The 27020-nt window shown below is 39.9% G+C and overlaps 1 protein-coding gene across 1 annotated transcript; it reads left to right on the forward strand.

The window, feature by feature from the left end:
• Positions 1–1275: 1275 nt before the first annotated feature.
• MTO1 (mitochondrial tRNA translation optimization 1) lies at positions 1276–26176 on the forward strand. Its single transcript, XM_065911346.1, has 12 exons — positions 1276–1582; positions 3615–3814; positions 3893–4010; positions 8534–8823; positions 11004–11116; positions 11214–11404; positions 11641–11771; positions 12417–12621; positions 12705–12876; positions 17159–17277; positions 18535–18695; positions 20274–26176. The coding sequence occupies exons 1-12, from the start codon at positions 1366–1368 to the stop codon at positions 20433–20435; spliced, it is 2079 nt and encodes a 692-aa protein (XP_065767418.1). The 5' UTR covers positions 1276–1365; the 3' UTR covers positions 20436–26176.
• The last annotated feature ends 844 nt before the right edge of the window (positions 26177–27020 follow it).

Below are 27020 nucleotides of genomic sequence, written 5' to 3' on the forward strand. Positions count from 1 at the left end.
GAGATGAAAGTCGGAAGGTCCAATGGAAGTTACAAGTTCCTTAACTCTCAAAGTTTTGTATTTCTGTAAGCTTTAAACTGCATATTAAAAATACTTACTAACAATGTAATAACAAAAATTATGTATTCGATATATATTAATAATCAGAATAATAAAACGGCCACATGGATTGTTTTACAATCCAACCAGTGAAAAGCTTCCTCTCTAAGGAAAGTGTTGGGTTGCATACTACCCTTCCCCACCACCACCACCAGGGTGTGTTTGCACAGCTTCAAAACTGAAGAAACAGCCTGGAGTCAGCACAGAGACATCAATGGTTTAAGGGAGAGGGAGTGCTTACTTGTCTGCAGCAAGGTCCTCGAGCGACACCCCACTGCGTACCTTGGAGGGAGGACAGACCACAGCCGCAGAATTCCCTCCCAGTGGAAGGGGGAGGTTAGCAGTTACATGGTGAAGTAACTGGGACATGACCCCCTCAGAAGCCCTTCGTTCAGCGGTCACAAGCTAGGGCCTGGGGCAACAGTATGTAGGAAGGTCAGTCATGTGAGTAGGGTGTAGGTGAGGTAGACACTGGCTGACTAGGGCATGAGCAGGGGATGTACCTGACCACATAGAGGTTTTAAAAATATCAGTTCCAAAAGGCTGGGCATTTAACCTTCAACTCTTCAGTTCTTCTAACTAGCCATCATGAACATTTCATCTACAAATACATTTGAATGTCTCTGGAATCTATTCAGACTCTAATCTTCATAAACAGAAGGCAAGGTGATGGCTGCACTAGAAATTTCAAAGACTCATACAAAGCAAAGGGACCTAAATTATTGTTTATAGGCAGTCACTTGGTGATTAGGGCAGCAATTCGCTGAAAAGGACAAAAGATGACTGAATAGAAGTCCCCGCCCCAAATCCAGAACCAAAGGTAATCCAACAGCCTCCGCCAGGCAAGAAACGAGATTCAGTTCAGTTCAGTCGCTCAGTCGTGTCCGACTCTGCGACCCCAAAACCGCAGCACGCCAGGCCTTCCTGTCCATCACCAACTCCCGGAGTCCACCCAAACCCATGTCCATTGAGTCGGTGATGCCATCCAGCCATCTCATCCTCTGTCGTCCCCTTCTCCAACCATAGGTAATCCAACAGCCTCCGCCAGGCAAGAAACGAGGTACACACGCACCAATCCACGTGCACACACTCCAACACGCTTCGCCAGGAAAGTCGCGCCAAACTGCCAATCAGCGGCGACGCTGGACGTAGACGTGACGCTGTGACATCATAACAAGATGGCTGCTCCTTGAAGGCTTTCTCTCCAAAGTGTTTTCCCCTCGCTAGTGTCAGGATCCGAGTTACAGACGCTGCCTTTCTCCAGCAATGTTCTGTATCCGAGGCTGTGGCCGCCGGGTCGCGGCTTCCCTCACCAAACAGCACCTTACGCCGGTCCGGTTTGGCGGTGACAGCGCGGCGCCCTGGACCCCGCACTTCGACGTGGTGGTCATCGGCGGAGGACACGCAGGGACCGAAGCCGCCGCCGCAGCAGCTCGGTGCGGCTCCCGGACTCTGCTGCTGACGCACCGAGTGGACACCATCGGTGAGTGGCGCGGTGTGAGGCTTGCCGAGAGACGCACGCTGCCAGGGTCCTTCTCCCCCTCCCAGTGCCTTTTCCTCCGTAAGTCTGGTGAGAATCCTGCGGAACGTTGTTTTAGCCTGATGTGTGCGGCGGTACCGGGCCAGAACTCTGGACTCGGCTATTCTGTGGACCACGAATTGTGCTGCTGTTGACAGAAGTAATTAGTTGGAGGAGGGATGGGGGAGAGATGCCTTGAGAAAAGAGCAAACTCTTAAAAATACTGCTGATACTTTATTTCAATGTTGCCATTTGGTCTTTACCATCTTGTTGCCTCGGTTAAAAAGTGAATCAACGTTATTAGTACTCGTTTATTAAACATCCTTTGTGTTTTTCTGAAGATTTTGTGAAACCCTTTTGAAGAACGAGGCTATTGTATTTTATATTCATACTGAATGTTTATTCCCCAGTTTTATGGCTAGGACCCGACTGTGCTTTTTGGCACTTCACAAGCAGTGTTTGGACGGCCATAATTTAAAGCAAGACCCCTCTCTGGCATCATCATAGATGCCAGCTAGGACACTATCTTGTAAATTATGCATGCCTATGTCTTTCCTCGTGCATTTTGCTTACGAGTCATCAGTAATTGAAATGTTAACTTCACTTTATGTACTGAAATACTGTTTAGAAATAACCATTCCGTTTATAACTGTGGAGAAATACATACTTCTGTTAACAGCGATTCTTTTGGAGAGAGACTATGTGATTACCCAAGTAAAAACCAGGTACTGCATTTCAATAATAATAATTTTAGAAGTTGAATGAACAAAAAGATATATTATTGAACTAAGATGATCAGATAATAGTATAAGTGGTGTAGTTTTGTCAGGGATAAAGGAATTCCCATCAAAACCTGTATTTATATTTTTATACCAATACAGTGTGTCCTAAGTTTTCTTTTTAAATAAATGGATTTCAGAGATATTTAATAACTCTTATAAATGAGCTTAATGAATTACAGTTCTATCTTAAAATCAAAGTCTCATTTTTTAAAGGTACTTTGATGTAGTGGAGTATGAAGTATTTCTGCTTGTTCTCAGAAAGAGAGCTTTGACTTAGAAGGTTAAAATTCCAAAGGAATACAGAATGCAGGAATTGTCCTGTATCAATTCAGTCGTGTCATCTGCCATAATAAAGTCAGAGGTAGAAAATGTTTTATTTTATTAATAACCTCGGAAATAGTGCTTTTTGACAAACTATTGTTTGCCATTCATGACGAAAGAGAAAAGTCTTTTAACGCTAAACCACTCACTGGCAAATAGGAACAGGATTACTTTAGATCAGTAAAGATTTACCCCTAAATTAAGTTTAGATCACACTCCCCAAACACAAAGCCTCATAGGGAAGAGTGTTTACCTAAATAAATAGCGATTCTATATCAAAGGAAGGAGGAAAATAATCTACGCAGCTGTCATCCGTGTTTTTACAGTAGGGACACTGAGATACAGACTATTAGACAACTTGGCAAGATCACGTAGCGCTTATAAGTGGTAAGTATAGGAACTGAACCAGAATTCTGCCTTGCTTCTAACCATGCTCATAATGACCGCACTATTCAGCCTCCCTCTGGAGACCATGAAAACTTTTGGAGGCCTTGATGCTGGCCACAGAGGATCAGCAGTTGGCCTTTATGGAAGACATTAATTGATTGTAACTGTGAACCAGTACGAAGAAATTTCGTAAATTATGCTTGATTTAGGAAGGTTTCATGAGATAAGGTTTTCAAAATCACATTGTGAAGGAAAAGGCAGCATAATGAAGTGCTACAAATAGGTACAAGAGAAAGATTGAAAAGAAACTTCCAGCAATGGTTTGTCTTCCAAGATGCCCTGAATAATTCTTGCGTCCCATTGGGACTTCAGCAGTTTTAGTGTTTGCTTCAAGTGTTTTATTTTTAATCACATGATTCTAGTCATTAGTACAAACATTTCCCTATCAACATGCACTATGTGGAAGATGCTCATGTATTTATTTTGTTTATGTCTGTTCTCTTTAGGTCAGATGTCCTGTAATCCTTCCTTTGGCGGCATTGGAAAGGGGCATTTAATGAGGGAAGTCGATGCCTTGGATGGCCTGTGTTCTCGAATCTGTGACCAGTCTGGTATACATTACAAAGTATTAAACCGGCGCAAGGGACCAGCTGTTTGGGGTCTGAGAGCTCAAATTGATAGGAAGCTTTATAAGCAGAATATGCAGGTAAGAACAGGGCACAAAACAGGAAGGATTGTAGTGATTATTTAACTGTTCTTTTCAACTTGCATTCTCTTTTGATAGAAAGAGATCCTCAATACACCGCTGCTTACTGTTCAGGAGGGAGCTGTGGAAGATCTCATTCTTACAGAACCGGAGCCCGAGCACACTGGGAAATACCGTGTCAGTGGCGTTGTTTTGGGTATGTATTGCTTATAGATGATGACAGTATCAAACTCCATGTGAAAAGTTTATTCTGAGTAGCTTCTGGAGATGTTTGCTTATTCTAGGAAATTGTGTTTTCTGTTCAAGTATGAGGGAAAATGTTTAGAAAAAATCCTATTCCTCATTTCATTTTCACCATGAAGCTCACATTCTGTACCATCTTATTTTGGGACTCTATAGCCTGCATAATTGTGTATTTTCCTCTTGGTATTTCTGTGGCAATTTTTATTTTTCTTAGTTCTGACTTGAGACATTTTAAATTTCTGTTTTACAAGATTATTATGTATTTATTTGAGTTATATATTAATTTTTAAAATAAAATTGCACATGCACATGTTTTTTACAGAAATTAAATAGAATTTAAGTTTGAATGGAAAAGCAGTTTATCTCTGTTTTCTCCCCTTAAAGACTTAACCACTTCAGCCTTTTTAGCCTTCACTGCAAACACTAATTGGAAGATTTGTGTGTGCACAGTTATTTTATGGTTTGACTGACTCTGTACAGTCTAATGATGAGGGATTGAAATGGCCTTTTTGTTGGGGAATTCCCAAACATCGATGTCTATTAGTCCTCAGGAGAAAAATCAGTCTTCTGCCAGAGGACTGGACTGTTAGCCTTCTAGGCACAAAGTGGTAGAGGGGCTGCACTGGGGAAATTTATCCTTTTATTTTTTTAATTGGAGGAGAATTGCTTTACAATGTTGTGTTGGTTTCTGCCGCACAGCAACTCAAATCAGCCATAAAAACTTCATCATTTAAAATACAGATATTAACTAATTTTCTGTTTAAATTTTATTATAGGTTTATTTTTTAGAATGGGATATACATATACATGGTAAAGTGTTGTTGGTTTTTGTTTTTTTTTTTTACTTAAGAAAAAAATGAGCGTATTTGTCTTACACAATAAGAAGGACATGGGTAGACAACCCACATTGTTATGAAAGCCCTAGCCATGTCACCAGACACCCTTGCCCCTTCCATTTTCCTGCTCTATCACCTTTGGCTATCATTCCAGTGTTCATAAGACCAAAGTCACACATCCAGGTATCCATTATCATATCAGAAAGAAAACGAAAAAGAGGGAAAGGGTAAAAACCAAATAAAGACAGAGCAAACTTGCTGCATTTCCTTTTAAATAGGATTTCCACTTTCCTATTAATAGAAGTCTAGCCCAGCGTCTTCTTGAAGTCCATTGGCAAAAACTGCATCCTGATGACCTTCTATGGCCTCAAGTTGGTGTGAGAAGATAAATATTCTTAATTAGTATATTTCACCCAAGGAAAATTAGAGTTATTAGTCAAGAAAGAGTGTCAGTTGGGTAAGGAATTACTTATATTGAGAGTTCTATCGTGACATAAATGTATCACCTATAATTTACAACCCACATAGGCATTGAATATATCTGGTGTTACAAGTAAAAACAATAATCAAATACTGTGGTAGCCATACTATGCAGCAGTCCTGCTACTGGGCATATACTCTGAGAAAACGTCATAATTCAAAAAGACACATGAACCCCAATGTTCATTGCAGCACTATTTACAATAGCCAGGACACGGAAGCACCCTAGATGTCCATCGATAGATGAATGGAGAAAGAAGTTGTGGTACATATACACAATGGAATATTACTCAGCCATAAAAGGAACGAATTTGAGTGAGTTCTAGTGAGATGGATGAACCTAGAGCCTGTTATACAGAGTAAAGTCAGAAAGAGAAAAAACAAATACCATATATTAACACATACATATGGAATATAGAAAACTGATACTGATGGGCCTATTTGCAGGGCAGCAATAGAGGCACAGACATAGAGAACAGACTTGTGGACACAGTGGGGGAAGAAGAGGGTGAGACAGATGGAGAGAGTAGCATTAAAACATATACATAACCATGTGTAAAATAGACGGCAAGTGGGGAGTTGGTGTATCACACAGGAAGCTCAGCCCAGTGCTCTGTGACAGCCTAGAGGGGTGGGGTCGGTGGGGAGTCGGAGGGAAGGTTCAAAGGGAGGGGACGTGGCTGATTCGTGTAGCTGTTCTATGGCAGAAACCAACACAGCGTTGTAAAGTAGTTATCCTCTAATTAAAAGGAAAAACAAAATGAAGAAAAGCAGAATGATATTGCTCAAACTTTACTGTGAGGAATTTGGTGGAATCAGAGTTAAAAAGAAAATACATTGACTGGAAAAGGTGCTTTGGAATTAGACTTGTGTTCAGACTCAGCTTTGGGTTTCAGTTTGTTCATCTACAAAATTGGGAGAGTAGTGTGTATTTCACGAAATGAGAAAATGTGACTTGAGGTTGAGGTTGGCATATAGTAAGGGTTTAATAGATTATAATAAAATATTTAATAAATAATTATGAATTACTTAATAAATAATTGCAACCTTAATAATAAAAAAACATGGTAGCTGCAGCCAGCTAATGCCTAAAACAATTTTTTTAAGAAAAAATAAATTGCTGTTTACCACAGGCAATTAAAGCCAGGGGTCTGAAGAAATTTTCAATTGCTCTATATTCCACCTGAATTTTTAAAATTCTCTATAAGTAATTTATGATGTGGGCATATCTTTTTTATAGATTAGAAAGCCAACTTTCATAAAGTTCAAGTAGTTTCCCCGAGTCCTACAGCTAGAAAATATCACAGTCAAGAACTCAACCCAGGTATTTAAAAACTTAAATGTTCCTTTTGCATCATCAACAGTTCAAAGGGGGTGAAAGAAGGCAGAGTGAAAAGGTGGTCTCTCTCTCATCTTGTGCTCCAGGCAGCCAGTTTCCTTCCTCAGGAGCATTCCTAGGCTCTGGTGTGGTCTTTCTGTCTGTGATTTTACACTTGGACTTCACACATAGGTATATGTGTTCTACCCCCACACGTAGTAGTAACATATTGTACACACTCTGCTATACTTTTTTTTTAACCACTTAATTTGTATTTGCTTTGCTTTTTGGGAGCTGTTTCTTTCTTATAAGTTCATGGCTTTTATTCTGAAATTACCTTAGTAACTATGATTTTGTATAATATACTTAATCTTCCCTTTCTTCTGTCAATGTTTCCTGACTTCCCTATGTTGAACAGTTACTACTTTTATTTTCATTTCCCTTTCTCTCTGCCTCCTTTCCTCTCCAGACTTGATGATTATATTGGTTTTATTAGGGTAGCCCTTGATCCTTTTTGAATTATTTTTACTTGTTACTTAAATTAGTATCTTCAAATGCTATTTCTTGGACCCTGTCTATATTTTATGGGCCCAACAATATAATTTTTAATTAACTTTTTTTACTGAAGTGTAATTGATTTACAGTGTTTCAGATGCACAGTGAAGTGATACATATATATTCTTTTTCAGTCTTTTCCATTAAAGCTTATTAATACTCGGTTTTTTATTGTAGTAAAATGTATACAGCATAAAGTCTGCCGTTGTAGCCATTTTTAAGTATACAGTTCCACACCATTAAGCACCCCCACAGTGTTGTGCAGCTGTCAGCACTCTCCATTTCTAGAACTTTTGAAATTTAGTTGAAATACTGTACCCATTAACAGTAACTCCCTGTTACCCAAAGACCTGCATTTTCTTGTATGGTAGATCCATCTATAGGTTGGACCCATCCATATGTGGGTTTCAACTCTTTCTCTCATCTTCAGCCCCCAGCTACACTCCTACATTTCTCACATTCAGTCCTCCAGTTTCTGAGCCTCTGCAGGGCAGATTACTTCATTGTCGTCTGTATGTTCTCTTCAGGTTCTTGAGTTATAGCTTTCTCCCCTCTGCTCAATCAGTTATCACTCTTCCAACCACTTTTAAAAAATTTTTATTTTATGTTAGAGTATGGTTGATTTACAGTATTGTGTTAGTTTCAGGTGTTCAGTAAAGCGATTCAGCTAAACACATATAATGTATATCTCCATTATTTTTTCAGTGTCTTTTCCACTGTAGGTTATTATAGAATATTATGTAGAGTTCCTTGTGTTATACAGTAGGTCCTTGTTGACTATTTTATTTATTGTGGTGTGTTTATGTTAATCCCAAATTCCTAATTTATCCATCCCCCCAACCACTTTCTATCTTTCAAAAATATTTGAAATTTTTCATCTTTTGACAAGTTCTTTCCCATTCTTGTGGTTCTCGTGGTTTCATATCTATTTTGCCCCTTTATTTTCTTTTGGAATTTTAAGAAGGAGAAGAAATCATGTGAGGTGGGATCTGTTAAATTTAACCAGAAGTCTAAATTTAATTAATTTAAAAAATTAACTGAGACCAGCTATTCAGTGCTGACTAGACTTTAGGAACATGTGTATCTGTGATAATGCATCATGCTCTCCATCTCAGCTTTCTTGGATTCTTCAGATTGATGACATACAGCCTTCTTACTGATTTAAAAGATCTTTTTCAAGTTTCTAAAGACAAATTTTTCTGTAATTCTCCTGCAAAAGAGTAACATTCTAATTTGATCCATGGTAACAGTTAGAACATGAGTTTTGTTCTCTCTCCTGACCTTTAGCGGATAGAAGTACAGTGTATGCAGAGAGTGTGGTTCTGACTACTGGGACGTTTCTGCGAGGCGTGATTGCAATCGGACTGGAGACGCACCCAGCAGGACGCTTCGGGGATCAGCCTTCCATAGGGTTGGCTCAGACTCTGGAGAAGTTGGGGTTTGTGGTGGGGAGGTTGAAGACTGGGACTCCGCCCCGAATTGCCAAAGAATCGGTTAATTTCAGCATTCTAAACAAGCAGACGCCAGATAATCCATCCATACCGTTCAGCTTTATCAATCGGACAGTGTGGATTAAGGTGAGATAATTTATGAAAATCTGGTTTTAAATAGGGAATATAGACTTTTTTTTTTTGGTATTCATTTTTTACCACTATTAATTGGGGCACAAAAATGTGTTCTTTAAAAGGATTAGCTGATTTGGCTACTTGGGTACTTCCTCATAAATTCTTTTTCTTTCTTTTTTTTTTTTTTAATTGGAGGCTAATTACTTTACAATATTGTGGTGGTTTCTGCCATACATTCACATGAATCAGCCAGGGGTATACATGTGTTCCCCATCCTGACTCTCCCTCCACCTCCCTCCCCGTTCCCCATAAATTCTTAAATTTCATTGCCTTGATAACTTTACCTATTTAAACTTTTTGAAATAATTTCAGAAAAGTTGTAGGACTGTTACTTGCCCTCTCCACATACAGAGACGTAGATATATATATTTAACGTATAGAACAGTAACATACACTTAAGAGTAAGTTGCAGAGATCATGACCCTTTACCTCTAAATACCTCAGTCTGCATCTCAGCTAAGCCCAAAAACATCCTCATATAACCTCAATGCAATGATGAAATTTGGGGAATTTAACATTGACACAGTGCTGTTATCGATAATAAAATTCATAGTCAGATTTTTCTGACCACCCCAATACATTTCTTTGTCCCAACGTTCTTTTTCCAACCTAGGATCATATATTGCATTTAATTGTCATTTCTTTTTAATCTGGAATAGTTCCTCAGTCTTAATAGTACTGATACTTTTGAAGATATAGGCTACTTTTACCTATCCTTAGAATTTAAAAAAAAGCAAGCTATATTTTGTGTGTTTAGAATTACGGGCTAGTAGTTGACGCTCCTGATTTCTAGTGAGTGTTACCCTGATGAGTGGCTATTTATTTATTTATTTGACCATGCTGCACAGCTTGTGGGAACTTTGTTCCCCGATCAGGGATTGAATCCATGCCTCCTACAGTGGAAGTGTGGAGTCCTAACCACTAAACCATCAGGGAATTCCCTCTTTTGACATTCTTATCTTTCCTCAACACTTTGTCTTAATGAGTTTTAAAGTAAGTCTCAGACATCATTTCATCCAGAAATACCTTGGTACATGTCTTCAACAAATAAGGATCTTGTAAAAATCAACCATAATACTATTATCGCACATAGCAAAACATAATTTCTTAATATCATCTGATACTCAATGCTCAGTTTTCCCTAGTATTAAATATCAGTCAGTTCAGTTCAGTTCAGTCGCTCAGTCGTGTCCGACTCTTTGCGACCCCATGAATCGCAGCATGCCAGGCCTCCCTGTCCTTCACCAACTCCCGGAATTCACTCAAACTCATGTCCATCAAGTCGGTGATACCATCCAGCCATCTCATCCTTTGTCATCCTCTTCTCCTCCTGCCCCCAATCACTCCCAGCATCAGGGTATTTTCCAGTGAGTCAACTCTTCGCATGAGGTGGGCAAAGTATTGGAGTTTCAGCAGTATTAAATATATGTGTGTGTATATATATATAATTGAAGTATAGTTGAACTACAGTGTTGCAGGTGCATTCCTAGTATTTTAGAGTTGTTTTATTTGAACCAAGAACCAAAGGAGGTTCATACATTATGTATCTTATAATAGTTCCCCTCTTTTTTATATCTGTGTGCTGTGCTGTGCTAGGCTTAGTCGCTCAGTTGTGTCTGACTCTTTGCAACCCTGTGGACTGTAGCCCGCCAGACTCCTCTGTCCATGGGGCTTCTCCTGGCAAGAATACTGGAGTGGGTTTGCCATGCCCTCCAGGAGATTCTCCCGACCCAGGAATCGAACCAGGGTCTTCTGCATTGCAGGTGGATTCTTTACCAGCTGAGCTTCCAGGGGAGCCTCTTTTACACCTATATGTGGAAGAAACTGAGTCATTTCTTTTCTGGTATTTCCTACATTCTAGATTTGTAGATTTGTCTGATTTCACTGCTCTGGTGCCTTAAACATGTTCTGCATCATCAGTATTTCCTGTAAACCGTTGATCTGGAGGCTTCTGTAAATTTAGGTTCGTCTTTTGGGTTGTTTTAACAAGCATACTTCACCATTAGTATTTGGCATTATGCATAGATTTGGTATTTATACAAGTAAGTTTGTATCATGTGTGGAATTTATTTGAATTAGAGGCAAACTAATAGAGAAGCAAAACAGTGTTGTGATGAGTTCCTGTGTTTTAGCCAGAAGATCAGCTGCCATGTTACTTGACTCACACTAACCCTCGAGTGGATGAGATTGTCCTTGAGAACCTTCACCTTAACTGTCACGTTAAGGAAACTACAAGAGGACCCCGGTAAGGACAAAATACCTGTGCTTAATTACAGTAAGGATTACTATAATCCTCTTTTATTTGTTTCATTAAATTTTTAAATTCCAATGTCCTATTCTAGATACTGTCCCTCCATTGAATCAAAGGTCTTGCGTTTTCCAAACCGTGTGCATCAGGTTTGGTTGGAACCTGAAGGAATGGATTCCGACCTCATCTACCCCCAGGGGTTATCTGTGACACTGCCAGCTGAATTACAGGAGAAGATGATCACCTGCATCAGAGGCTTGGAGAACGCGAAAATGGTTCAGCCAGGTAAAGAGAATGCCAGCTGCCCTTTGGTCTGAGCTCAGCGTTGCTTAGCAGACACTGGAGAGATTGAAGCTAGTCATGGTGCTTAGAGCCCAAGGAGACAAAACCCAGCATCTGCACGTTTATTAATAAAATAGTCTTCACATTTGAAGAGCTTTTAATGATAATCTTTGCATCTCTGCCTTGAGGCAAACCCAGTGCTGTTTTTGCTTATTTTGTACCATCTGTTCTTTGGCCAGGCTACGGTGTTCAGTATGATTACATGGACCCCCGGCAGATCTCTCCCTCTCTCGAGACTCATTTGGTACAGCGGCTCTTCTTTGCTGGACAGATAAACGGCACTACTGGTTACGAGGAGGCTGCAGCTCAAGTAAGAAGTGTTTCAAATGTTACTGTAAACAGAAAAGGACTGTTTAGCTGGTGTTCCTCCTGACATCTGTCGTGATTGCTATGTAGAGCTTAGATACAACTCATAGCTATAATAGAAAACTGACTTCTATTTCAGGACAGATGGGGGTGGCTTCTGTGTACAACAGGATTTTTAAAACACTGTGTCTTTGTTACTCTTTTCTGAGCTCCTAGATCCGGTTGCATATTTTGATTAGATTTTTGTATTGCTTCTGAAATTTAAAAAAAGAAAATTTAGTTCTTTTAACCTAACCTAACTTTATTGAAAATTACCCTGTTATTACTCCTTTTTAAACAGAAAGTTATGTTATTTTTACTTGTAAGTGGGAAAAGGCTAAAAAAGTCTTACAAGTGGATTTTTTTTTTAAAGATTAGCCACCTGGTTTATCAAGAATATTATTTTTGAAAACAGTGAGTTATAGCATTCTAAAGTGGTACATTATCCATATTCTGTTTGTGAATATGAACCATATTTTCTGTCTGTTGTGTCCCTTTTGGGCCGGCCTGCTTCCTTACTGCCTGAACCATTTTTTCCAGGTAGTATCTGAATAGGATAGCTCTTTGTTCAGTTCATAATGGCCTTTTAAACATTTCAGTCCTCTTGTAGGGCGTGATAGCTGGAATCAATGCAAGTCTTCGGGTCAGACACAAGCCTCCTTTTGTCGTTAGCCGAACAGAAGGTTACATAGGAGTCTTGATTGATGACCTCACCACGCTGGGCACCAACGAACCATACCGCATGTTTACCAGCCGAGCTGAGTTCCGATTGTCACTGCGTCCTGATAACGCTGACAGCAGGCTCACGTTCCGAGGTAACTCTTACACTGAGTCCTGCAACCAGACATTCTCTGCTTTTAAGACCTCTTTCATTATAATCTCCCCCTCCCCCTTCTAGGGTATAAGGAAGCTGGTTGTGTGTCCCAACAACGATATGAGAGAGCTTCTTGGATGAGGTCTTCTTTAGAAGAAGGCATTTCTATGCTAAAATCCATTGAGTTTTTAAGTACTAAGTGGAAAACCTTAATTCCAGAGTCTTCTATAAGTAGTGGTAAAAGTCTGCCTCTCAGGTATGTGTTTTTTCTGTCAACTTTCTTTTTTATAGAAGAATGGAGTCGTCTCAGAGAGATATTACCTATAGATTCCTATGTACACGTTTTAAACGGATGCAGTGGTTATGTTTGCTTCTTTTCAAAATTCTTTAGACATAACTTATCTCCTTACTCAAGAATGACAATATATATGATTCTAAATTGTTTTTTATTGTATTTCTCTGGGGCTCCCATTGAGTTCTGCCTTTCCTAAGATTTAGAGGGCATAAACCAAGAAATAGCATAATCTGATTTCTTTTTTAAGCATTGAACATTTGGAATGGTCTCATCTTGCCTGAGAGCCATAGCAGGGAAACTCTGATTAAGCAGTGTTACCAATTCTTGAAGAGTCCCTTGCTACATTTTAGGAGTTTTTTTGTCCTTGTTTTTACCATTCTGGTTGTATGGACTCTAAGTCTAAAGGACATTATAGAGAGCTTTTTTGATTCAGAGATACATTTCTGAAAACCTCATGTAATTCAAATTTTGCATCAGTCACCACTGATTTTTCCCGTTTAAGAAATGTAAGCTAATGGGTGGGGAGGGGGGCGGCGGGGAGATTTAGAAGGTATAAATCTACAATCATTGTATCTTAGAAGCACACACTGACTTGGTCTTGCTGCTGTGTCTCCAGTCTGTTTTTTGTTTATAGCTTTCTCCTTTTTCTCAGTCCCCGTTTTGCTTGTGAGGAAGACTTAATGGTATATTCATTTCAATGCCACTTTCTGTCACCCCCGATCTCTCTGAGTGCTCTCTCCTTAACTAACAGCCAGACTAGCATGTCTTTGGCTTTCATCTAATCACAGTGTTTCTTGTTTACAATTTGTGTTCCCAGATTTTCGTTTTCATGGGAATTTCCCAAAGCACTGGCACCACTGTTAGAAGAGAGTAAGCAGCTTTTAATTATGGTAACAGTAAATAATGAGCTTCCCAGGTGGCGCTAGTGGTAAAGAACTCAGCTGCCAATGCAGGAGACATAAGAGATGTGGGTTCGTTCCCTAGGTCAGAAAGATCCCCTGGAGAAGGACATGGCAACCCACTCCAGTATTTTTGCCTGGAGAATCCCATGGACAGAGGAGCCTGGTGGGCTACAGTCCATAGGGTAGTAAAGAGTCAGACATGACTGAAGTGACTTAGCAACAATAAGTAATAAAGAATCTGCATGGTTGTCACCCAAACCAGGGGGTCTCATTCACAGGAAAGACAGCTTGGTTCACAGATAAGGGTAGCAGATTTATTTTTTTACCAGTTAAGTGGTACTGGGAGATGGTAGTAGTATAAGCGTAGTTTTATATTTCACTCTGTTGTCCAGCTATTTGTTTAAATTTAAGAGGGTTTATTATTATTTCAAACTTTGCAGAAGAATTTGTAGCATTATGTTTCTTTTAGGTCAATATTGCACTGTTAGATTCTATATAATAAGAATTTGTATTCAATGTGACTAATGTGGATTGAGGTCATAGTGAGAGCAAGGGAAGTCATTGTTTTCAACACAGTTTAGGATGCTAATTGATGAATAAAAATATGAAAAAGGAGGGGGCTGTCAGCTTTATATTTTTACCTAATCCCAAAAGTAACCATTTTGTTAAGGTAACTTTTTTTTAAAAACAAGAAATTTGACCAAATGCTTTTCTTGTTAATTCAGGTGTCTTTCCTTTCAGAAGGAAACAGGGGCCTCATCCTCCTGTTTGATTTTGGCAGAATATTTATAGTCTAGTGTTGAGCCTCCCTGAAAGAACTCACTTGATCTTAGATATATGAAGCTGGAAAGATAGAAAATTGGTCCAAGGACATGTGTCGTATCTCCCGCACACATAGCAAGCTGTGTGCCAGGCACTGAGAAACGGAACTGGACTTTGAGCTCCCATTTTGACAAAAGAGATCCACAGAGCGTGTGTGCACACACTTCCTTTCAGGACCATAGGGAAATGCGCTGATGTGTGAGGTAGCGCAGAAACTGTCTCTTGCGTTCTGCAGAAGTGTGCTAACTTGTCCTTCTGTGGCAGCCCTCTGTACTCTGAGGCTTAGGCTTCATTCAAAGCTGGTCTTGAAGTTTGGACCTGCAAACAGCTCCAAGCCTTCTAAACAAATTGTTTAAAAGCCTTTTAAAAGATGTATTTATTTTTGGCTGCTCTGGGTTTTCACTGTTGCCCATGGGCTTTCTTTAGTTGCAGCAAGTGGGAGCTGCTCTTCACTGCGGGGCCGGGGCTCCTCGCTGCTTCTCCTGTCGTGGAGCACAGGCTTCAGTAGTTGCAGCTGGTAGGCTCCAGAGTGCTGGGTCAGTCGTCGTGGCGCATGGGCTGTTGCCCCACGGCATCTGGGATCTTCCCAGACCAGGGATCAAACCCAAGTCCCCTGCATTGGCAGGCAGATTCTTAACCACTGGACCACCAGGGAACCCTAAAACCTTTTTAAAAGTTAAATGGTCATAGGCTTTTCTTTGAGGTCACCATCCTGTAAGATTCCTAAGGTAGGTCTTTTATTGGTTAGTCATTAGGAGGTGTGTTCCTGTATGTTCTATAATTTTTTATTTTTGGCCACCCTGGGTCTTCATTGCTACATGCAAGCTTTCTCTAGTTGCGACTGGTGTGGGCTGCTCTCAAGTTGCAGAGCATGGGCTTCTCGTGGTGGCTTTTCATGTCGCAGAGCACCAGTTCCAAGGCGAGTGAGCTCTGTAGTTCTGGCACACAGGCCTCGTTGCCCCATAGCATGTGGGGTCTCCCCAGACCAGGGGTGGAACCTGTGTTCCCTGCATTGGCAGGCGATTCCTAACCATTGAGCCACCAGGGAAGTCTTAATCTATAATTTCTGAAAGGACAACCCCTTTTCTTTTGGAGTTTAGGGTTATTTGGTTTCATTGTTTGGTTTCAATAGCTTATCTGATGAGACTTCTGAAACTGATTGACGTAATTCATCTTGTGGAGCACAACAAAGTTGACAGCTGCTTGTGGGAAGAGGTGTCTGGCCTTTCCTAGACTGTCTGAGATGAGACAGGCCTCTGCAGAGAGTGTGACGCATGACTGTGGTGATAGAATGAGCTGTTAAAAAAACCACATCTGGGAGGCCTGAAAGGACTTGGGACCCTGGGATGGGCAGATTTGACTTTCTTTTGACTTGATAAATTAATTGGTTTAATTGATTTTGGGTGGACAAAGTTGATCAAAAAAGTGATCTATTAAAAGAGGGAAACAAAAAAAAAAAAAAAAAGAGGGAAACACCCTGGTTTCGTGTAGGACAAGCTGATGTAATATTAAACTATCTTCCCCTTAAAAATGTACTAACTTAGAATATAAAAGCTACGGTAAAAAAATAAAGATTTGCCAGACTCTGCTGCAAAAAATAAAAAAATAAAAGAGGGAAAGGGCAAAGTAAATAAAAATAAAATTAAGGCAGTAAGTGTAGTATAGGGAAAGTGTACAGATCAGTGAGACCTTGTGAGAACCAAGCAAAATGAGGAGGAAACTGCAGGGTATTTTCCAGTCTTGGAACAAGCAGATCTCCTTTAGTTGGTCCTGAGCCTGCGTGTAGAAGGATGATGCATTCACAGGACGTGGGCTTAACGTGACTTAGATGTAAATTCTTAGGGAGTTCAATCACACCCTTGTTTTCAGAGGATATTCTGTCCTAATAGGGAAGCTCTGGAGGACAAATGGATTGTTGCAGTACCACTTTACCAACCACTTACCCTCTTGATGAAGGAAATGAGTTGAGAATCACATGCTCTCTTTCAAAAAATTGCAGAGGAAGGAACATTTCCAAACTCATTCTATGAAGCTACCATCACCCAGATAACAAAACCAGACACAGACATCACCAAAAAAGAAAATTACAAGCCAATATTACTGATAAACATAGATGCAAAAATCCTCAAAAAATTCTAACAGAACTCACCAACACATTAAAAAGATTATACACCATGATCAAGTTGGGTTTATCCCAAGGATGCAAGGATTCTTCAATATACACAAATCAATCAGTGTGATACACCATATCAACAAATTGAAAGATAAATACCATATGATAATCTCAATAGATGCAGAAGAGCTTTCGACAGAATTCAGCCCGAGAACCACATGCTGCTCTTCTGGAGGTCTGGCTGTGTCACAGATGCTGCTGTGTTTGCTCAGTGTACTTGGGGAAAATTAGAAATTTATTGATATTATTTATTCTGAGATTTGGTATTACTTTCAAGGAATTTTGTTCTTAATCTGCCTGATATGATATGGACCCTTGTGTTAATGAAACTTTTCTGTGTTTGTAGAGCTCTTGATGTTCTGAAGTATGAGGAAGTTGACATGGAGTTGTTGGCCAGGGCTGTTCCAGACCCCTTGAAGAAGTACACCCAGTGTAGAGAGCTGGCTGAAAGACTGAAAATAGAAGGTAGAAAATTTTCTAGTTAGGATGTCTGTATGCTCAATCTTTCCCAGCATCAGGGTCTTTTCCAAGGAGTCAGTTCTTTGCATCAGGTGGCCAAAGTATTGGAGTTTCAGCTTCAACATCAGTCCTTCCAGTGAACACCCAGGACTGATCTCCTTTAGGATGGACTGGTTGGATCTCCTTGCTGTCCAAGGGACTCTCAAGAGTCTTCTCCAACACCACAGTTCAAAAGCATCAATTCTTTGGTGCTCAGCTTTCTTTATAGTCCAACTCTCACATCCATACATGACCACTGGAGAAATATGTTATATTTTTGTGTATTATTTCATTTGATACTTAAAAAGTGTCATATGAAGGATAACTACTAGCATTATGTCTTAATTTACAGATAGTCATAACTTGCCCAGGGTCACATGGTTGGGGAGTGACAGAACTGGGCTTTGAACCTAGTATATCTGTCTACAAGGCCTGTGCACCTCACAGCTCTCTTTTGTTGTCAAAAAGACCATCATAACTCCTCTGGGTCAGCCCGTAACATTTCGAGATAAGGCAGCTAAGGCCCAGAAGTATCATGATGTGTTCATTGTCAGAGAGTAATTTATTGGTAGAGCCAGGCTCAGAGCTGAGATTTTTCTGGCTACCAGTCAAGTGATGAAAGCAGAAGCTGCCAAAACCTCTAGGGAAGCCTTGCTTTTCTTAAACAGGACAGAATGACCACCTCAATATAGGTTTTAAAACAGCTCTTGAATTTATTTTTCTAAGAATGGAATGCTTTAATTACAAAATAATTGCTGAATTGTCTAAGTTCACTCTGAATAAAACTTCAGTTAATTTATTTAAATTATATGTTATCATCCAAGAATATATACTTTTAACAATTATAGCTTTATTTGAAAACCATCTCCTTGAAGAAACACCTTATCTTTACAACTTCAAACCTACAGCCTGTTGAAGAAAGTGTTCCAACCAAAATTTGCATTGAGAAAGAAACCAGTTTTTTTTTTCTTAAAATTTTCTAGACTTTTTAAATGATAAGGACATGGGATAAGCTGCCAGACTGAATGTTGTAGTTAATACGCAAGATAGTCCCTCTCTTTATTTTAACCTCAGTCTCCTCTTCTGCGAAAGGGAACACCTACCCCACCTGTCATGGTACTGAGATCATGTATCCAAAAACTCTCTGTAAATTGTAAAAAGCTAGAAACATGTAGGTCGTTAATGTTATCTGAATATTACAACATAATTAATTTTGTTCACCAGCCACTTATGAATCAGCATTGTTCCATCAGCAACAAGAAATAAAGGAAGTTCAGCAAGATGAAGCTCTCCAACTGCCAAAGGACCTAGATTATTTGACTCTCAAGGATATATCTTTGTCCTATGAAGTTCGAGAGAAGCTCCATTTCAGTCGCCCACAGACGGTAAGAAAAGAGGCAGTGGATAGGAACAGATCATAAAGAGCCAATGCTTTAATTTTTAAAAGCTGGATTTGTAGTGGCCATGTAACTAATGTTTTATTTCATCATAAAAAGCTTAACCTCTTATTTTCTTAATATGGCATATTCACTTTATATGACAAGTGTCATCATATTTTTTATGAGAGATAAAAAAGCTTAGTCTAAATAAGTATCTTGAAGTCAAGAATTGGGTTGATTATAATTATCTAACCATGTGCATGCTTGTTTATATGCATGACTTAAACTACTTTAGGTTAAACTAGAATACATGTCAGTGGTTTCCAGATCACTGCTTGGATCCCTCCAAGGAGTTCCATGGTGTGGCCTTGGGAGCCGGTAGGAGGAAGTAGAGGAGCAAAGAGGCCCCACCCATGATCCTGCATGTGTCTGTGTGCTTTGCATTTGCATGAGTACATGGACACCACGCTGTACACGTCTGTTAAAAACTTGGCAGCATACAGTATTGAATTTGTAATAACAAATATTTAAAGACTTGTAGGCTGTATTTATTGATTCTGAGATACATTTTTAACATCTCTGAGTTGTAGCTTAAAAATTGATGGTGTATCATAGTTTAATGGGCATTGGGTTGGGTTTTTTTTTTAATTTTTTTCAGTGGTTCATAAAATAAAGGAGCATTTAACAAAACCATGGCCTGCAAAAATTTTTGAAAAGATTTGTTTAAAAGAGGAGTGATTTCATCAGCTAATATGGTATTCTTAGTCATAGTCATCATGGAAAGCAGCAGAGAGGCCTTAAGTTTTATAGCTGTGTCTTACTCATTTGGGGTTACATTTTTGTAGATAGTCATAGGCTGCACGGCCCAATATGATAGCCGCTAACCAAGTGCAACCATTTACAGTAATTAAAATGAAATGAAGTTAAAAATTCAACTCCTCAGTCATACTGGCCACATTTCAGATGCTCAGTAACTACAAAAGGCTATTGGCTGTCATACTAGACAGTTACCATATTTTTACACTGGCAGAGTTACAGAAATTTTCCATTATCACAGAAAAGTTCAATTGCATTGTACTGGTCATCGGAGTTCACCTCTTAACCAAAATTCTAAAATATCAAAAGCTCTAACAAACGTTTGCTACAGAGTCATTTGGTGGCAAAACAGACCTGAACTGATACGAGGTCTTTATACCACTTGGAGTGAATAAGTCATACATTTCAGTGCAAAAATATACCAGAGAAACATTACTGAGATTAGTCATAGGGTGCTGACCAGCACACTGCCAGTGATGTTAGTTTAGTTTAACAAAAAGAAAAGGTTATGTACTCTAACATCTGTTACATGATCTTAGACAACTCATTTTAATGTCTCTGAGTCTCAGTTTCCCCTGTTTTTAAAGTGAAGATATTAATTATAACCACATTTCTACCTACTTTCTAAAGTTACTTTGACAATACGTTAAGATAAAGTTTTGAAAATATTTTATAAACTGTAACATACAGATCATTATCAAGAGGAGAATAAATTTGGTTATAACTGACATAGCTCATTTATGTTTCTCTTGTGGTTTTAATTCCTAGATTGGGGCTGCCAGTCGTATACCTGGAGTGACACCTGCTGCCATTGTTAACCTGCTGAGATTTGTGAAGACCACTCAGCAAAGACAGGCAGCTGTGAATAGGTTGCCCAGAACTGATCAACAGTTATGTGATACAGACAGACTTGAAGAGAGTCAGTTATAGCTTTCTATTCATAGAAGAGTTAATCGGAACAGGAGTGTAGACAGGAGATAAGAAGTATTTATATTAGCACCTGTTAAAATAACTTCATTAGGTTTTGTGGCTTTGTCATTAATTTATAAATAGATTATAATTCTGCTTTTTTTGTATATCTGAAAAAATAGTTACAAAGTCACTTTACACTTTTCAGGTGTTCTAATATAGTATACCTATTAATATTAATGTAAGTTTGGGCAGTGTTCATCAAAGAGAGATACAGTGGAACTAAAACTGAACCTAAAAAAAAAAAAATCTCAGCTTGTGGATTTGCCTACTCATAAGGACAAATTTACTGGGAATTCCCTGGTAGTCCAGTGTTTCAAACTCTGCACTTCTGCAGGGGACCTGGATTGGGACCCTGGTCAGGGAACTAAGATCTGCATAGCGTGGCCAAAAATAAATAATAAGAACTTTGTCCATTAAAGGTACCAAATTAAAAGTCTTATCTTTCAACTAGTTTTGAAAGTTAGCAGGCTTCTGCTTAGTTACATTATTTCAAAGCCCTCAAATTCTTAAGGCTAAAAATTTGAAACTGTACAAAATCATCCAGAATCATTCAGCTAATTTCCAGTGCTGCGCTGCAGCATGGCGACTAAAATTCCCCTGTTGAAAGTCAGAACTGACAGAAAAATCTCAATGGCGCTGGTACTCTCCAGTACGTCTGTGATACATGGTTACAGGGGTTAGGGGGTGACAGCCGGGTCTTTGGATAGCTCCTCGGTCACCTTGACCTTTCTTCACTGACTAGAGGATGAATGTAGCCAAGTGGACAAGAGGACCCTACTTATCCTTGGAAATGCCAACTTAGACCTTTCCTGTCAGTCCAGGGAGACGCTCCCTTGTCAGCCTCAAGCCAAAGCAGGTATCTCAGATAGTTCTAAGCGCCCTGAAATCACTTTGGTTACAGATCTATGTGTTAAGCCTGATTATGGATGTGGGACAAATATCTTCTTGCTATAATCATATGTAGCCTCTTGGACGTAGCTCGGATTCCATGGCTTTCATCTAATTTTGCCTTTCCATGATACAATCCATGATCAGTAGCGAGTAAAAAGCATTGGACTGGCCAAAAAGTTTGTTCAGAAGATGTTACGGAACACCCTGAGTGAACTTTGTGGCCAACCCAATATGTGTAATGCTGGATGTTTTAGCAGTGATGAATTCTTTTTGATACTTGATTTAGTAATTTCAGTAAGTGGTAACTTTTAGTTATTATGGCCATTCCTAGGCAGAATTCTTAACACAGAGGCATATTGAGTACAATTCTGTATGGTATTTGTTAAAAGAGGGTATTTTGTACTACCTGTTTATCACTAGGGGGAAACCATTGATTGTAAACTTTTCTTTTTCTGGTTAATTGCAGGAGTGAAAGCAGTGAGTGGGGTGCTTATTGAATGGAATATAGCAAAAATTTATTTTGAGGAAATAAAAAATTCCTAAATACTTTGGAAGTTTCTCAACAGCTGTAATTTGGGCCTAGTGACACCACATATAAAGAAGCTTGGGTTTTATAATGTGATTCTATTACAATAGTAACTATCTTACTGAAAAATGTTTGATAGAAAACATACCTTTTAGGTTCCACATTTAGGATATGAACGCTCTTTAAATCCACAGTGTAAAATATATTGTTATATATATTATACAAAATTATCTCACTTAACAGAATATTTCAGAACAGCCTACCTCCTGGTGCTGGGAGCCAGAAGTGCTACAGACTATGATACACTGGGAAAATCAGCTGAAAATGTAACCTTAGTCCAGTTACTCTATGGAAATCCCCCAACAGTGACAACAGTCAGCATCCAACAGAAGTTGGCCTTATGATTTCCTCCACCCACCACAGACCACATAGCGTGCTAGTTTGAAAAGCTGGGCACATACTGAAGTTTATTTCAACAGGAACACCAGAATTAAAATGAGGAAATGAGGGACTTCCCTGGTGGTCCAATGGTTAAGAATCTGCGCTTCCAACGCAGGGGGCATGGGTTCAATCCCTGGTCAGGGAACTAAGACCTTACGAGCCACACTGAGCAGCCAAAAAAGGAAAAGACTAAGAAACACCAAGCATTTGTCAAATTGGTTGAGGAGGGAGGGAATATGAAGATAAGGACCTATGCTAAATTAAACCATCACAGCCTTGAATTACGAAGTTACCTCATAGACAAGTGTTTGAGTTTTATTACTGATTGTTTTAAACTATTTTGTCATTTTTTAGTTTCAGCCTCCATTGGAATAGGCATGACTTTTCCCCTTCAGAAATTTCAACTCCTAGAAGAATGCCCTGCTCAGGAGAAGTGGTCAGAAATACCACAAAAGCCCCCAACAGACTAGGGGTCCCCTCAGAGTTGGCAAAGCTGCTTACACTAGAAGGTACGCAGTATCGATAAACTTTCCCCAGGCTCCCTCTTCACAATCTTCTCTTGTTGCACTTACCTCATCTACCTTAATTTTTAACACCTGTCTTACTGTAAATTACTCTTATTAACATGTAAACCTCTTCAATGCAGGCAGCGCCATGGTTGTAGACAGTCAGAACATGATTTTTGAATAAATGAAAAAACAGTACTAAAGGCAAGAGATGGCAAAACTAAAACCTAACTGAATAATTAAATGGGATACAAAGACTTATGACACATTAAGAACTGCACACTTAAGCCTTTGCCTTTCTGTCTCTCTGGTCTTCACATTCTCTTCAGCTTCATTTTCTCTTTCTGTACTGTTAGCCCTGCTGTCACTGCTCCTGACATGATACTAAAGCCTGTTTTTTATATTCAAGCCATTTTATTCAATCAGAAAATATTTCCTAATTTAAAAGTCAGATTAAAGATACAATTGAGGAAATTCCGTGGCAGTCCAGTGGTTAGGACACAATGCTTTCATTGTCAGGGCCTAGGTTTGATCCCTAGTCGGGAAACTAAAATCCCAGAAGCCATATGGATGGTATAGCAAAAAAGTAAAAAGCATTTAAAAGAAAATTAAAATGGGCAAAAGGCTTGAATAGACATAGCTCCAAAGAAGATATGCAAATGGCCAATAACCCCATGAAAAGATGCTCAACATCCCTAGTCATTCAGTTCAGTCTCTCAGTCATGTTCGACTCTTTGCCACCCCATGAATCGCAGCACACAGGCCTCCCTGTCCATCACCAACTCCCGGAGTTTACTCAAACTCATGTCCATCGAGTTGGTGATGCCATCCAGCCATCTCATCCTCTGTTGTCCCCTTCTCCTGCCCCCAATCCGTCCCAGCACCATAGTCATTAGGAAAGTGCAAATCAAAACCACAGTGAGGGACTCCCTAGACTGTCAGTGTCCAGACTTCAAGCTTACACTGAAGGGGCATGGTTTCTGTCCCTGGTCAGGAAACTAAGATTCTAAATGCTGCACAGTGTGGCCAAAAAAAGAGAAATACCATTTCACACCTGTTAGGATGGCTGTTAGCATCAGGAAATAATAAATGTTGGGACTTCTGTGGTGGTCCAGTGGCTGAAACTGCACTCCCAACAGAGGGAGCGTGGGTTCGATCCTGGTGGGGGAACTGGATCCCACATGTTGCAACTAAAGATCCCTGGTGCCGCAACAAAGATCCAAGATCCAGCATGCCACAACTAAGACCCATGCAGCAAAATAATTACATAATGTATTTTTTAAAAAGAAAAACAGCAAATGTTGAGAACACTGTGGAGAAATTGGAACACTTAGAACTGCTGGTGGAAGTGTAAAATGGTGTAGCCACTTTGGAAAACAGGGTGACAGTTCCCCTCAAAAGTAGAGTTACCGTGTGACCCTGAAACCTCACATACATGTATATATTCAAAAGTATTGAAAGCAGGGTCTGAGATCTGTTCAAGGGTCATGTTCATAGCGTTATTCACAATAGCCAAAGGTGGAAGCAACCTAAGTATGTCAACAGATGTATGGATAAACAATGTATATAAATGCAATGAGATATTTTTCAGCCTTTGAAAGGAAGCAAATTCTGACACAAGCTACAACTTGGACAAACTTTGAGGACATTATGCTAACTGAAATAAGCCAGTCACAAAAGGACAAACTCTGTATTATCCCACTTACATGGGGTATTTAGAGTAGTTAAATTTATGGAGACAAAGTAGAATGGTGATTGCCAGGAGTTGGGGTGAGGGAGGACTAGGCATTTACTGTTTGATAGAGTTTCAATTTTACAAGATGAAGAGTTCTGCAGGAGGATGATGTTAATGGTGCACAACAATGTGAATGTACTTAACACCACTTTACAGTTAAAAACAGTTTAAGATGTTGGGACTTCACCTGCTGATCCAGTGGCTAAGACTCCACGCTCCCAATGCTGGGGGCCTGGGTTTGATCCCTGGTCAGGGATCCTACATGTAGATCCTACATGCCACAGCTAGGAGTTTGCAAGCCACAACTGAAAAAAAAAAAAAAAAGATCCCACGTACCAGTGATAGCTTGTGCTGCAATTAAGACCTGGCACAGCCAAATAAAAAACTGAAAGATGTTAAAATTTGTATTGTAAAACAATTTTAAAAGCCATGAATTAACTTGTATATCAGACTCCAAAACCTGCTGATTGATAACTTATCCCCTTATTTCTAAAAACAGAGACATTTTAAAGAGAAGGGTTCAAACTTAAAGATTATCTGAGGAAAAGGCACATTGCATTTAAATGTTAAACCCCAGTTCTTTCTGTCCCATCAAGGGGACCAGGAGAAAACTTTTTCCTATTAACTAAAATCTAAGAGAAATCACATAACCCCATAGGGAGAATTATGCTTTCCATTGTTCAGTTGCTAAGTTGTGTCCGACTGTCTATAACCCCATGTGCTGCAGCATGCCAGGCCTCTCTGTCCTTCACCATCTCCCTGAGCTTGCTCAAACTCAGGTCCATTGAGTATGCCATCCAACCATCTCATCCTCTGCCGCCCCCCTCTCCTTTGTCTTCAGTCCTTCCTAGGAACCAGGGTCTTTTCCAGTGAGTTGGCTCTTTGCATCTGGTGGCCAAAGTATTGGAGCTTCAGCATCAGTTCTTGCAATGAATATTCAGGGTTGATTTCCTTTGGGATTGACTGGTTTGATCTTGCTGTCCAGAGGACTCTGAAGAGTCTTCTGCCAGCGCCACAATTCGAAAGCATCAATTCTTGGGCACTCAGCCTTCTTTTAAAAGAATAGCTACTACCTAATGTTTACTGTGTGTCAGATAGGAAGTTAAGGATTTTACATGGATTCTTGTGCTTTAACCCATGATAAACACACCTGGAAACATTAAGAAACACTTCTGGTTGTCTTCCTGATAGCCATGTCTGTGCACTGCTCTCCTCCTTGCCTAAAGAACCATGCTTTTGTTCACTCTCTTTCCTTCCACAGCCCCAGAAGCTTTAACTCTTCATTAGTTTAATGTTGGACATTACAGCCTCCCAGCATTTGGTGGAGGCCTGAGGCTGGTGTGCACGCTGCTGCTGCTAAGTCGCTTCAGTCGTGTCCGACTCTGTGCGACCCAATGAATTGGAAAGGTAGTCTTTTGGGTAGCGTCTTTGCTTTTTAAAAGGGTACCTGTTTTTAAGGTGATGAATATGTTCTGAAATTACATTGTTGTACAGTTTTGTGAACATACTAAAGACCACTGAATTGTATGCTTTAAAAGGGTGAATTTTATAGTATGTGATATATATCAATAAAGCTATTATAAAAAATGATGTATGTATGATTGGCAAGCCCTTGAGCAGTGATTTTTTTTAATCTTTTAAAAAATGTTTTTAAAAAATATTTAAATATATATGTATTTTTCATTTGGCTGTGCCAGGCTTTAGTTGTAGCATGCACAATCTGGTTCCCCAACCAGGCATCTAACCTAGGCCCCCTGCATTGGGAACATGGAGTCTTAGCCACTGGACCACCATGGATGTCGCTGAACAGGGATTCTTAGACCTAGATGTGTATATGTGCTAAGTTGCTTCGGTTGTATCCAACTCTCCTATGGACTGTAGCCCGCCAGCCACTGGACCACCATGGATGTCGCTGAACAGGGATTCTTAGACCTAGATGTGTATATGTGCTAAGTTGCTTCGGTTGTATCCAACTCTCCTATGGACTGTAGCCCGCCAGGCTCCTCTGTCCATGGGATTCTCCAGGCGAGAATACTGGAGTGGGTTGCCATGCCCTCCTCCAGCGGTCTTCCTGACCCAGGGATCAAACCTTTGTTTCTTACTTCTGCATTGGCAAGCAGTTTCTTTAACCACTAGTGCCACCTAGGAAGCCCCAAAACCCAGCTGAAAAGTGTGAAAGTCGCATGCGACTCTTTGTGACCCCATGAACTATACAATTCATGGAATTCTCCAGGTCAGAATACTGGAGTGGGTAGCCATTTCATTCTCCAGGGGATCTTCGCAACCCAAGGAGTGAACCCCAGTCTCCTGCATCGTAGGCAGATTCTTTACCAGCTAAGCCACCAGGGAAGCCCAAGAATATTAGAGTGGGTAGCCTATTCCTTCTCCAGCAGATCTTCCTGACTCAGGAATCTCCTGGGTCTCCTGCATTGCAGGTTCTTTAC

The sequence above is a fragment of the Muntiacus reevesi genome, chromosome 19 (genome assembly GCF_963930625.1).
Source record: "Muntiacus reevesi chromosome 19, mMunRee1.1, whole genome shotgun sequence".
In the NCBI taxonomy this organism is placed as follows: Eukaryota; Metazoa; Chordata; class Mammalia; order Artiodactyla; family Cervidae; genus Muntiacus; species Muntiacus reevesi.